Source organism: Leuciscus leuciscus (assembly GCF_965113295.1).
Source record: "Leuciscus leuciscus genome assembly, chromosome: 2".
In the NCBI taxonomy this organism is placed as follows: Eukaryota; Metazoa; Chordata; class Actinopteri; order Cypriniformes; family Leuciscidae; genus Leuciscus; species Leuciscus leuciscus.
Window position 1 is genome coordinate 6,267,769 of NC_138726.1, and position 14,630 is coordinate 6,282,398.

Sequence of the window (14,630 nt, forward strand, 5' to 3'; positions counted from 1 at the left end):
ACTGTTGCCAAACATATAACATGATGGAAACATAATGATCAATGCGATAATGATCCAATCATAGACTCTTAAGTTGTGGCCTATTTAAATCCAAACATCTGAGTGAAATGCCTTCTCAAACAAGAAAAAGAAATGAAGTTCTGCACTTGATTTTGTCTTTGGGAATCGATTTGGATGGTTGTGATTTACTATTGGTTGATCTCATGTGAGTGACAGGTTGCCCCGCCCTCACCTCACACCAGTAAACACATCATCAGAGAAGAGATGTGTTGTTGATGCTGCAATGTTCCACAATTTTCTGTCATGATGACGTTAACAGAGGCTGTTGTCACTGATGATAAGCTCATGGACAGTCTGTTATTCTCAGGAAAAATTGTGTTGATGATAGTCATAAATAAAAAGTTATGACAAGGCTTGTCATTGTGCTCTGCTTTCTGTAGAGCTCATTGGATGCATCCGAAGCCACAACATTTGAGTGTGGCTGATGATCAACTCTCAGTCTGTGAATTCTGACCTGACCGTACAGACCTGTCAACACTTCCACCAACTGAGAAAACTCAAAGGTATGTAAATCAAACGCTTTTAGGCTCATTTTAGAGAGCGTTTTTAAAAATTAAGCCATTTTAAGAGATGTAAATAGATGTGAAAAGATTAATGTTGTTAAGCAGCTAATGTATGATGATGTATGATATTTAATAGCCTATATATATATTGTAATTTCCATGTCTGTATTCTGAACTCCCAGAAACGTAATATGTCCCACAGAGGTATGACAGATATGACACTCCTTTTACTTCTGATCATGATCTATGGCCTGGATGCTGAAGGATGTAATTATACAAACGGTAACTATTGAAAACACTTACATACTTGTAATAATTAATTTTAAGTATATAAAATTGATTTCCATTGCCAGTTTATCTACAACTGATTGCTAAAGCACAAAGAGGTTATAAATGGTGGAATCCCTCTTCCTGGGATGAGAAATACGTTCTTTGTTTAATTTTTTTGCTCTTTATAATTTGAGGTTTTTAGACTCCAATAAGCAAATTATAAATACAAACAGAACATATTTGCATAAGATTTCCATAAATATACTCATAAAGTACAGGTTGACATTTATTGTATGGGAGACTGAAGCTTGCCCTCAGCATTTTGACTTCACTGATAAAAAAAAACATTCTGTGGTTAAGGAAATACTACAGAAAAAACGAATGTAATTTCTACCTGAATAGTTAGTTCAGGCGGAATTTAAAAAACAAAGTATATTCTATATTAGTACTCAATTTAAGCGTGTAGAAATGAAAGTGTAAATATCATTGCCATCAAATATTTTTCTTAGCTTAGCTAAGTAGATTTGAATGAATACCATATGGGAAATTTACTTAACAAATCTGCATGCAAACACTTTTTTAATTAGTTATTCTATGTGGCTTTATTTTCAGTTTCTGTACAGAACCTGCCATTAACAGTTTATTGTAGGGTTTTTTAACAAAATTCAAACATTAATACGAAATATAAGAGCAAAAATCTAACCCAAAAATTTAATTTATAGGCCATTGGAAATATAAATATTTTATAAAAATTGCAACCTATAAAACGTGACGATTCATCCTATCCTGACATGTATGAGCGATACTCTTGTCCTGACAATGTAACTCAACACAAACGGCTGAGTTAAAATCTACCTTTATTATGTAGCTGACACTTCTCAAAAAAATATGATCTTATTGTTTGCTTGTTTATAGCATATTAGAATGATGATCATGTGACACTGAAGATGCAGAAATTTCAGCTTTGCATCACAGGAATAAATTACACTTTAAAATATATTCGCATAGAAAATAGTTATTTTAAATTATAATAATATTTCACAATATTACTGTTTTACTGTATTTATGCTCCAATAAACACAGCCTTGGTGAGCAGAAGATACTTATTTAAAAAAAAAAACATTATAAACTGTCTCATACTGACCCCAAACTTTTTAATTATAGTAATTTACTGTAATTTTAGTATCGAGAATAGAATTCATAAAATCACTAAGTTGAACAAGGTATTTGAAATCAACATACAAAACCACTGTAGAGAAAGCACTACATTTTATAGTCACTGAGATGACAACTAGCCCCAGTCTTCCCTACAATAGAGATTATAACTGATAAGTCTTTTAAAGATTTACATTTCACTGTGTAATTTGTATTATCTCTTTAGGACATCTAACACTGAAAAATAACACACGGACATTGGAGATGGAAATCTCATTGGAATCTGGACCAAACATTACTGTTCGTGACACTGCAAAAGAATTACTTTGTAATTCAACAACAAACAATACATGTTATATTGAGTGCTCCTTTGTCGATTTCTTTGAAAACCAAAACTTTAGCGAAACACAAAATTTTGACATATGTGCAGAGATAATTCAGAGTAACCATAGAGTTGAATTCAGAATACGTAAGTAAGACTTCTTTTCTTCCATTGCTTTAAACCAGTAACACAACAGCATTTATGAGAAATGTGCATTGAGTATGATAACATGGTGTTACTGTTTACTCAGGACATTAATTATTCCTTCCGTCTATTACAGTAAACACTTCAACACTGTGTACTGTGGTGTATTGCTTGCCTGACGAAATAAGTACGCTCTTGACTGAGAAAGAGAAGCAAATGAATATCCCAAAAGACTTGAGAAACATTCTCAATATTAAAAAAATGTGCCAAGATGTGATCTTAAATGGAGCTATTGTGCATACCTACATTAGGTAAATAAAACCTTTTTAAAATCCTTTAGTACAATCCTTAAGTTTGTTGTGTTTCCAACCCCTATTCCTGGAGGCCCTCAACAGTACAGATTTGGGATGCCTGGCCCCTGATATACTTCAAGTGAAATCGAAGAACTAATGTGATGTAATTTCAAACAAAATCAGACCAAAACGAAGTTCATTTAGTTTTCAAACAAACTTTCCAGAAAAGTTAAACACCTTGGAACTACCATTGGTCCGTGTCGATTACGTCATAGGTGGGTGTGGCTATGAGGCTCCGCCTTCTTTTCCATGAAAATCTTCTTCGGTTCATTTCTTCTGTTCAGTCTGTCGAGGTCAGACGTCCGTGAGTAAAAACATGAACACACTACAGAGGTGCTTCATAGTAGTAAACTGAAAAGCTGTAAAAGCTGCTGCTTTAAATCAATCTACTGTATAAAGTGCTATATGATAAACATGATGTGATGTTTATTTTTTTCATCCCACATTTCTCCCTTCCATTAAACATACATTTAATGCATTATATTTAATAAAAGTGGCACTAAAGACTTTTACATTGTTACAAAAAACGGTAACACTTTATTTTATAGGGCCCTATCTTGCACCCAGCGCAATTGACTTTGTACACCAACGCATGTATCATTCCTATGTTGCACCCGCGCACAGCGGACTTTTCCCTCCACAGACGCACGTCGGTAAACTAGCAAATGCATTTGCGCTCCCGGGGGAGGTTCAGCGCAAAGAGGAGGGGTGTTCCGGTGCAAACGTTCGCTGGTGCTATTTTGCAGCTTTAGAAAACAATTCCGCCACTGACCAGGAAAAACCTAGTCTAAAGTCAGTGGCGCGTTATTCAGATGCTATTTTAAGGGCGCATGCTTGGCCATAGTGTAGCGTGTGTACAACGCACATACACTTTGCTTCTCTGCTCTACACAGAAGCAGCCGGTTTCATTTTTGCAAACCATACATTATTACAAGGAAAAATATTACCACACGAGGGAAATCATTGTTGTGTCCATGAAGATGTGAAAAAATAGGCATAGCTTACACATTTACCCAAATTATTATACGCCTGTTTAACCGAAGCTAATTTGGGTGGGCTTCTCCCATCCCCATACAATGTCACTTCTCTGTGTTTTACGGCCCTGACGAGAACGTCGGTCTCCTCAGCTGTGAACCGCTCCTGGCAAATCCGCCATTATAATACCAAACCACACCTATGAGTAATGAAGCTACTTCAGACCAACCCATTTTAGATTTGCGTCGGACGCAAGAGTCATTTATCCCGCCGGTATAATAGCAACAGCGCCAAAGACCCGCCCACAAAGTTACTTGCGTTTTGCGCTTGATACTTCGTTACTAACGTTTCAGATCGTTAAAATACACTCTAAACAAAAATGGTGCTAAAAGTGGTTCATTGGCTTGTAATCATAGGGGAACCACTTTAAGTGCCATATAGCACCTACCTTTGTCAAATGGTGCTATGTAGAACCATAAGAGGTGCCATATAGCACATTAACCACCCCAAAGAACCGCTAAAGAACCGCTGAAGAACCAAACTGGGCTTAACAGGTTCTTTAAATGGTAGTGGTGCTATATAGCACCTTAACCACCGCAAAGAACCCCTGAAGAACCATTTTTTTTTTGTGTGTAGGGCCCACAGTGTCATTCTTCCGTGTGAGATGTAATTACTGTAGAAATAACTATAAATTATGCATAATTTCATGCAACTAACCCTAAACCAAACCCTAATTTTAACCCTAATTCGGTTGTAAGTACATGCTGGTATCACAGAGCTGATTCAAACATCCACATCGCTATGATCAGATGCTTTCTTAACTGCTGTTTTCTCACCGCCCTCATTTTTGTTGTGTTTATTTTGTTATTGAGAGGAAAACACATGAAATCGCTGAAAAGGTATTTCGGTAACACTTTAAAATTAGTCACAATCATAACATTAACGTGTCTGAGATGTTAGCAAATTGTCTTTTGTTTTTTTTTACTCTCAACGTGCATCAGTACTCAAGGGTTACCTAGTCACTATGCAGGAACTACTAGTGACCTGGACCATTATTTTAAAGTGAAAAAATGGTCCAGATCACTAGTAGTTCCTCCATAGTGACTAGGTAACACTTGAGTAATTAGTGATGCATTTTATGACTACATTCAGAGTAAAAATTATGACTGATTACGTCTCAGACACACGATATAATATTCTTAATAATTAGTCAGTTAGTTAATAGTTATTAATGAAGCTTATCTCATTAAGTAATTATTGATTACATAATAATGAACTATCTCCTAAATTCGACATTACTTACTGATTAGCAAAGCGTGTTTCCATATTAGTTAATGGTAGTAACTGAAGTGTTAATGTAGTGCTACATTAGTCCTGCATTACTTCCTGCATAGTTACTTATTAATGACGGACCATTATTCTAAAGTGTTACTGGTATTTCTAACTTATTTTTACCCCTAACTGAAGAACAAAAAAGAACTTCACCTTCAGTACACCTTTATCTGACACTACTTTCAGATCATAAAGTAACAATCAGGTGTGATTTTTGGGGGAAATCCAAAATGTGTGTTGTTGTAGGGGTCTCCAAGAGCAAGGTTGGAAACACTGTTTTAGACCTGGTTTTATGTTTGCCACACCTTTGTGCAGAGTGGAGAAGAAAGCCATACTTGGTGTTGTAAATATGAGTGTTCCTGTGCAATCCAAGACCTACTATAATGAGGATCTTTCCCTGACTGTGGTTAAGATGAATTTAAGCATGACAAACAGTTCTTTACAAATCAAAGCTCCAGATGTAAGTATACCTGCCCCATAAACACCAAAGGTCCTTGCTGATATAACTCTATAAAGCTGCTAAACTGATGTAAGTTATTTCTGCAGCACCTCTTCATTTTTGTCCATGAGGATTTTTTTTTTTATGCGTATAAAAATCGCACAAAAATATGAATGTACTAGCCAAAAATAATAGCAGTAGAGTGAAATGATGGTGAGCATCTCACTGGTTCGACAAAACCCAATAGGATTTTCCCATAGGCTTTTTGGATTATCGCTAAAAACAAGTTTATGATACGTTTTGTCCATCAAGACAATTATCACAGATGAATACAAAAAATGTGAAAGTGTCTTGAGCTTGTGTTCACCACAGACCTTATGTCAGCCATTTAACAAAGCCGCCATTTTAAAAAAACCATTGACTTCAGGACGGTGGAACCGGGGGCCGGTTTCACAGAGATAGACTTTGACTATGGCTTAGATAGAGTAGATAGTCAGACTTCAGATAGACATCTAAATCAGACCGTTGCACAAAGCACTTAAGACTCTGACTATTGTAAGTAGGACTACACTGCAATGCATTCTGGGTAAAATAAGACACATTTCAAAACAAAAAAAACATGGCGGATCGAGTAAGCGCATTCAACCGCTCAGTGCAGTTTACCCCAGCGGAAAATATGTGTATATTACAGTTACAAGGACATTTTACTTGGGAAATTTAGCGGAGAATGTAGTAACAAGAAGAAATGTTTAAATTATGAGCCATTTTCCCTTTTCTTATTAGACTAGTCTATGAGCAAATTTTAGACTTGTCTAACACTATAGACCGGTCTAATATAGCTTTGTGAAACCGGTCCCGGAAGATCTAAAATGCCAAATCGCTAACTCATGTCATACCTGCACCACTCGATTGTTTTATCAAATACAATGAGCTTTATTCCATGCTCGCTCCACAGCACCACCCGATGCGTTTAGTTATAACTATGTTTAGTTTGTGTGCAAAGGATTAATCATGAATGCACTGCATTTAAGGCCAGCAAAGGATCATTAAGCGAAATCCGAGTAGTCATTTTATTTTTAGATTCATTATTGCAGATCGAATATCCGACTAGTCTTGCATGAGAAACCTTAAAATAAATTTTCTGTCATTTCGCTATTTATGAAAGAATTAGTAGCTTAATTTTTTACACTTCTAAACAATGTAGAACATGTATACTGTAAGAATGTAATTCTTTAATTTAGATCATTATTAAAGAGACCTGATGTCTTTTTTCCTTTTAAGGTATTGGATAATGATGATGTGGCAGAGATTAGGATCCCGGTGAATCCTTTCCAAAACCAATTGGAAAACAAAATTGGTGTAGCTACCTACGATGCCGATCAGCACTTCAAGGTTCAAATCAAACCCCCTTTTAACGCTGTGTCGAGTGTCATGTGATAAGAACACTGTTGCATGTCACACAGATTCTAAAGTTTACAGTAAGCTTACATTTATAAATCAAATTATTGTCTTTTTTTTTTTTACAGCTTAAACTGGAAAATAAAACTGTTACCTCGAAAATCATACGGATTGAATTCCCTGGACCTGACACTAACACATTGACTGATCGAGTTACAATTGAGTTCAAAATTAATCTCACAATCTGTGACCAAACCATAGGCCCATCATATGTAAGTGTAACTTGAAATTTGTAATATTCTCAAATTGCCTCAAAATGTCCTAATAATGATTTGTTCCTGTTTTATATTTATATTTAAAGAAACACAACCTGTCCTGTCAGTTCTATGATGAAAAAGGTACAGTAATGGTTAATTGCTTCTGGGGGTGGGCGATGTGACCAAATTCTTATTTCAGGAAATGAGAAATTTTTATTCATGATAACCATATATGTATACATTTTTTTTGTGTTCTTTTATCTCATTTCTGTTATTAAAAAGAAGAAGAAGCAAATTGCAAACAATAGGCAAATACTCTATAACAAAAAGGGCAGTAGGTACAGTATATTAGGCTGCTGTCACTTTAAGACCAAAAACATGGATCCATACAAATCTGGTTTCATCCAACTGTTTACTTTCACTTGAGACACAACCGTCTGTGTTTACATGAATGCTCCACATGATGGGTATTTTGACATAATTGTTCATGTATTTGACCATTCAAGCGCAGTAAGACGTGAAAGAGAACTGAATTCCAGATTCCGCACTGCATTGAAGGGATAGTTCACCCAAAAATGAACATTAACCCATGATTCACTCACCCTCAAGTCATCCTAGGTGTATATGACATTCTTCTTTCAGACGCGGAGTTATATAAAAAAATGTCCTGGCTCTTCCAAGCTTTTATATGGCAGTGAATGGCCATTTCTGTTTTGAAGTCCATAAAAGCGCATCCATCCATGATAAAAGTGCTCCACACAGCTCTGGGGGTTAATAAAGGCCTTTTTAAGTGAAGCGATGTGTTCGTGTAGGAAAAATATCCAACTTTATCGACTAAAATAACTAGCTTCCGGCAGACGGCCTACGCAAGTCGACTTACGCCTAAAGAGAAACACTTGACGATGTATGACGTATGATGTCGGAGTAGCGTAAGCTTTGACGCCTCTCGCGGTTCAAGCAAACAGGGCTGGTCTACAAACTCAAGCTCTTCCGACATTTTTCTTTAAAAATTCTCGTGTTAGACTTCTAATTCTTGACTGGTGTTTTGTTTTGCTCTATCCTCTGCACTCCCGCGTTCGTCATTATGTTGTGCGCCAGGTCAAGTGTTACTCTTTCACCGTATATTGATGCGTACTGTAAGGCCGTCTGCCGGAAGCTACTTATTTTAGTCGATAAAGTTTTAAATATGGATATTTTTCTTACACAAACACATCGCTTCGCTTCAGAAGGCCTTTATTAACCCCCGGAGCCGTGTGGATTACTTTTATCATAGATGGATGCACTTTGATGGACTTCAAAACAGAAACGGCCATTCACTGCCATTATAAAGCTTGGAAGAGCCAGGACATTATTTATTATAACTCTGAATGTATTCGTCTTAAAGAAGAAAGTCATATACACCTAGGATGGCTTGAGGGTGAGTAAATCATGGGGTAATTTTTGGGTGAACTATCCCTTTAAGTTCTTTTTCACTGCTTATTGTGCTTAATAACTCCCAAATTTGCAATCATCTTCTGAGAGACAGCTTTCCGCGCACGCACTTTGGCAGTGTGCCAGTCAGTATATTTACATACCGCGATATACATCATATAGCAAAAACAATAGACATTTTTTACCGTGGTAACAATATATCATCATACCGCCAAGCCCTGCTTGCTTCAATGAAAAATGTGATTATGCTCTTATATTACAACATATGTCCTTTGATGTTGATTTGATTTTTGTTTACTGTCATATAGGAGACAAAACCTGGAAAACTGATGGTTGTCTCACCAATATTACTGGAGATGATGTTGTGGAGTGCAACTGTAACCATATGACCCCTTTTGCTGTGCTACTGGTGAGTACTGAGACATCCACCCATGAAATTATTCAGTAAAAATACACTGTAAAAAACAATATTTTAATGATTCGTTATCACAACTTTTTATCTTTTGTCAAATCAACTTAGAAAATGAATGTGATTCAGATAACAATATTTTAAGTTTCTAGGCGATTTATTAAACCAATCTCCTTTGTTGTAGGCAAGCAAGTAACTTACTTTTTTATGTTAAACCCAACAATATATATATATATATTTACAATGTAGCAGTTTAAAATAATCAGCTGATATGGTTTCAATTTCACTCCACCTCTTATTTATCTACCTTCCTAACTTTGAATAGACTGACTTGACGATATCCGAAGAGCATTGGAAAATCCTGTCCTACATCAGCTACGTAGGCTGCGGTCTGTCTGCGTTCTTCTCTGCTTCCTCTGTCTTGTCGTTCATGTTCAACAGGTGCTGTTCCTTCTGTTTTCATATAAATGCATATATAATCTGTGCTTTGATTCACATTATTCCATGCATAAATTACATTGCTATAAAAATTGTGAATATAAACTCTTCAAAGCCAATAATGCTCAATTTACATCTACTTTTGCCCATAGTTTTCAGTATATACTATGTGTGTGTTTTCAGTTATGCAAGGGCAGAAGTGTCCAGCAGCCTCCATGTGTCTCTGAGTGGCGCTCTGTTTCTCCTCAACATCAGCTTCATGCTCAGCGAATGGGTTGCCAAACTGGGAAAGGAAGATGTCTGCGTGTTTATCGCTGTGATGATGCACTACAGCCTGCTGTCTTGTTTCACATGGATGGCTATTGAAGCCTTGCACCTGTACCTTCTTCTCATCAGAGTGTTCAACATTTACATCAGACACTACTTGGTGAAGTTGTCCCTGATCGGATGGGGTGAGCATCAAGACTAAATGTAATGCAAATAACATAGCAGCTAATGTCTAATAAACATGCAGGAAGCATTAAAGGGAAATTTGAAATATTGGAAACTCAAATGCAAATTTTTAACTCAAAAAATAACTTAAAACATAATATGATTTAAAACAAAAAAAATCATAAAATGGAATCTTGAAATTGTTTATCCTGCGATCTTTTCCTCTTGACAGGAGTCCCTGCTATTGTTGTTGGAGGCATGCTGTCGGTTTATGACACTAATCCTCTTTATGGCACATCCAATATGACATTATCAGATACAAACAAAACAAATGCAGTGTAAGTCTTCACATTTTAAATTTGCATTAGAGACAGGCAAATGTAGTTAAATTATGTTGCACTCTACGTCAGTCCATCAAATGTATTAAGTACATGATTACATTGCAAACCTTTCTTTCATTACAGTTGCTGGATCAAACAACCTACCGTCCTGTATGCCGTGAACCTTTCCTACTTCACCGTCATATTCCTGTTCAATTTAGGAATCCTAATCACAGTGTCCAGACAGATCTTTAAGCTGCGACATGTGGGCAACAGGAATGGCAAGATGCCCGCCTGGAAGGACGCGGGCACAGTGCTGGGCCTCATGTGTCTTCTGGGAACAACATGGGGTTTGGCCTTCTTCAGCTCTGGATATACCAACTACGTTATACTCTACCTGTTCTGCATCTTAAACTCAATGCAAGGTATGTTTAGTTAGGGTTCAAGAGTGATAGAGAACATATGAGTGTCCATGATAAATCTTGTAGTTTAAATTTACAGTATACTTAGTAGTGGTTCCATTAATGACTCTAAAATGTCATATGGTCTAACCATCAGGTACAAAGTCCTAGCATATTTGGGTTACACTTTCTTTTAAGGTCTCAATGTTACAGTGTTAATATATATTTAAAGGATGAGTTCACCTCAAAATGGAAATTTCCTGATAATTTACTCACCCCAATGCCATCCAAGATGTTCATGTCTTTCTTTCTTCAGTGGAAAAGAAATTAAGTTTTTTGAGGAAAATATTTCAGGATTTTTCTCCACATAATGGACTTCAATGGCAACCAGAATGTTGAAGTTCAAATCAATGCCGTTTCAAAGTGCTCTGCACGATCCCGGCTGAGGAATGGGGTCTTATCTAGCGAAACAATCTGTCATTTTCAAAAAAAAAAAAAAAATGGATATACTTTTTAACCACAATTGTTCGTCTTGTGCTGGTCTGTGACACGCCACGTATTATGTCATCACGTTGGAAAGGTCACGAAAAAAAGAAAAGAAAATAATAACAATAAATTAAAACAAAGATGTCGGACGATTTTGAAGTTGGAGGAGAAAATGAGATGGAATTTTTCGCCCTTCCCTACCTTTTTGAACCGGAGTACACAGACAAATAACTTAGATAGATGACGTGACTCGTGACCTTTCCAACGTTCATAACAGTGTGAACGGCACAAACAACATGGAATCTGATTTTTTTCAATTCTGATTCGGGCCACTTCCATATGAGGTCCTAAATCAGATACAGGTCTGGGCCCGTATTCATAAAGAATCTTAATGCAAAGAGTAGCTCCTAGTGACAAAATTCTAAGAAAATTCTTAGAAATGTGGGCGTTTACTCTTAAAATTAAAGAAAAAATCCTGGTAAAGAAAAAAGTAATTCAGAAAGCATCTTAACCCTTAAAAGAGCACTTAAGGTAAAAATTGTTAGGAGCACGGACGAGGACTTTTAAGAGGCTTAAGAGTTTCTTTAGCAGAGGAGAAAATGGCAGAAAGAGGAAGAGGGAGAAGAAATGTGTTGCAGACAATGAATAACAGTGAGTTAATAAGACGCTATAGATTAGATCGTGGAGGGATCATGTTTGTGACAGATCTTATTAGAGACACGCTAACATCTCCAACACAGCACAGAAATGCCATAGCGCCAGAAATGAAAGTAATCACTACATTGCGATGTTGGGCTTTCTCGCCCTTCTTGTTTTTGATTCCATGTTTGATACATTAAAACCAACATTCAAACCACCACTTAAATAGACATGCCAGCAATCAGTGTAATTGGAAAGAGTAGAACAATTTTTATCATTCTAAGCCAATCAAATACCTTATAGGAAATTAACAGCATGGTAAATAAAAAAAGGATTTATATACACATATAGGCTATAATGTGTGTGTGTGTGTGTGTGTGTGTGTGTGTGTGTGTGTGTGTGTGTGTGTGTGTGTGTGTGTGTGTGTGTGTGTGTGTGTGTGTGTGTGTGTGTAAATAAAATCATGTTCGGGCCCCTAAATGATGACTTCATCACCTTTAATATGACGTGTTTACTTCTATATAATTCTGTGCTGCGCTGCATTTTTGGGCCTGTCAAAATACCCACACTTGTGGTCTTTGCACTTGACTTGACCACATGCCTACTCAGATTCAAAATTTCCTGTATTTGGCATAAGCATTCAAGAACGCGTGAAGACCGTGTGTGCAGAACTTTTGATTACCCAATGGGACACACTTATAGTTTTGTAAAAATGTAAGAGTTTACAGTGAAACATGAAACAGACAACACAATTACGCAATTGTGGTGCTTACAAAATTAAGCAATAAAAAACAGTTACAAATGTTGCACAAAATACACACACAAAAAAAAAAAAAAATGGTAACACTTTAGTTTAGGGTCCAATTCTCACTATTAAAGGTATAGCGGAGGATCTTTCCAAATTTTAGATAAGACCCGCCCTCTCCACTTTTTGAAAAGTTTGATTGATTCACCAGAATGATTGACAAATAGGAGGACCAATAGTTTAGACTACCCACCAGGAAGTAAAACATCCTCCGCTATACCTTTAACTATTTGCTTATTAACATGCATAAGGATATTGGCTGTTTATTAGTACTTTATAGTAGTAAATATTAATGCCTTATTCTGTATGACCATATTCTACATCCCTTACCCAATACCTAAACTTAACAACTACCTTACTAACTATTAATATGCAGTAATTAGGAGTTTATTAAGGCAGAAGTTGTGGTTAATAGTGAGAATTGGACCCTAACCTTAAGTATGACCAAAATTGTATCTGCACCAATAAAATGGGCAACACTTTATGTTTTACTACCAAATTATATGTAATCTCTAATTAATCTAACTTACAGTGGAATGTTTTCCTCAACATCTCACGAATTTGGGGCATGTGCCATCCTGAACATGATGCATGATGGGATACGGTAAGCCTCGAGGCAAAGCTTATCTCATCATGCATCATGTTTTTGGTTTTATTGTGCATTAAGGGAACTGAGATTTGGTGTTCTCAAGACCTCGGTCAGTCTTGTGCCCTTTCTTCCTGTGTGTCCACACGCTCGCACTGGCCAAGACCGCAAGTGAGGGTATTTGGACAAACCCTTTGTTATTGTTCTCTTGCGCATTCGGGTCAGTTCAGGATCGTGACCTATTCACACTCAAATCTGACATTGGCAACATTACAAAAATAATGTGAACAGCCAAACAAAACAATATAAAAATTGGATCTGAGCAATAAATCTGAATTGATTATTTGCAGTGTGAATGTAGTGTTTCCTGTTTTTTTTTTTTTTTGGCTTGTTGGTTGTACCACATGACTTTGTTCGTCACGCCACATGACTTTTATTTGGCAGACGTAGGTTTTTCAAATACTGTATTATCATTATGCCAAACTACTTAAGGTTTTTGTTCATTTCATTTCATTTTTATTTTATTATTATTGTATCACCCTGACTTTATTCCCCCCCCAAAAAAATAAAATTGAATACAGAATTTAAAAACATGCTCATCATAGTAAAGGCTGTATTCAAGTCATGTCATTGACCCATGTCTGCTTGCAAAATAAAAAAAATCAATGATGGAGGATAACAGCAGGTGGAAAAGGAAGAAATATTTGTCAAATTAAAAAGATGCGTAGCATAGTTAGGGTCAGAACAAGGGTTGCTTTAAAGTCACAACACAGTCTAGGAGGAAGTGAAATACAAAAGTGCAGGGTTTTTTTTTGTTTTCATGTTAAACCACAAGTAGAATAATTATGTGACGTGACGATTCAAGAAAAGGGGAATGGAAAGTTTTCTGGATGCCAAAAAATGATGGACTGAAACTTTAAGTTTGTTTGTTTACAGGGTTTTACATCTTTGTGTGGATGTGTGGTACAGCGAGGAAAAACAGAGCGCAAACAACTCAATCCAAGACTAAATCCACTCTGGACATCTCGAAATAACGACCTCGACCTCTCATGCGGTTTTCTTATTAAAACCTCTGACATATTTAACAAGAAGACATGTTCCAGCTGTAGAGATCTTCACCCAGTGACCCACAGACATGCACTCTGGCTTATTTAAAATTGGCACACAACACCACAACATGTCTACAAGAATCACAACCTTCAGAAAGTGTCATCATGACCAGTTTTTTTTTTTTTTTTTTTTTTTTTTTACTTCCTTTTTGCTAATTTCACTTCATTGCATTAAAGAAATGCAGTTCCCTCTTTATAACTACACATACTAAAACCTTGATCTATTATCTAATCATATCTCATCTTATATTTACTTCATCAAATCTAATAAATGTAATAAAAGCTGTGATTTGTAAAAAAAATAATATTGTTCTAGTGTTGCTGAATTTATTAATAAATCTCTAAGTGTAAAATGAACGTTTCAGC

The 14,630-nt window shown here is 36.3% G+C and overlaps 1 protein-coding gene across 1 annotated transcript; it reads left to right on the forward strand.

Annotated features, from left to right (window-relative positions):
- The first annotated feature begins 411 nt into the window (after positions 1-411).
- LOC309493000 (adhesion G-protein coupled receptor G5) lies at positions 412-14,569 on the forward strand. The gene is made up of 14 exons (XM_082162052.1): positions 412-563; positions 746-845; positions 2,215-2,457; positions 2,591-2,765; positions 5,430-5,574; positions 6,835-6,945; positions 7,080-7,223; positions 7,313-7,349; positions 8,948-9,048; positions 9,374-9,489; positions 9,670-9,938; positions 10,151-10,256; positions 10,383-10,663; positions 14,092-14,569. Exons 2-14 carry the CDS (start codon positions 755-757, stop codon positions 14,187-14,189), a joined length of 1,917 nt encoding a protein of 638 aa, XP_082018178.1. The 5' UTR covers positions 412-563; positions 746-754; the 3' UTR covers positions 14,190-14,569.
- The last annotated feature ends 61 nt before the right edge of the window (positions 14,570-14,630 follow it).

Bases quoted from the DNA above. Each gene is read 5' to 3' on its own strand.
- LOC309493000 (XM_082162052.1), top strand. From the start codon at position 755: ATGTCCCACAGAGGTATGACAGATATGACACTCCTTTTACTTCTGATC. The intron at 2,766-5,429 runs GTAAATAAAACC...ACCTTTGTGCAG, and splicing joins ATTGTGCATACCTACATTAG to AGTGGAGAAGAAAGCCATAC. The intron at 7,224-7,312 runs GTAAGTGTAACT...TTATATTTAAAG, and splicing joins AAACCATAGGCCCATCATAT to AAACACAACCTGTCCTGTCA.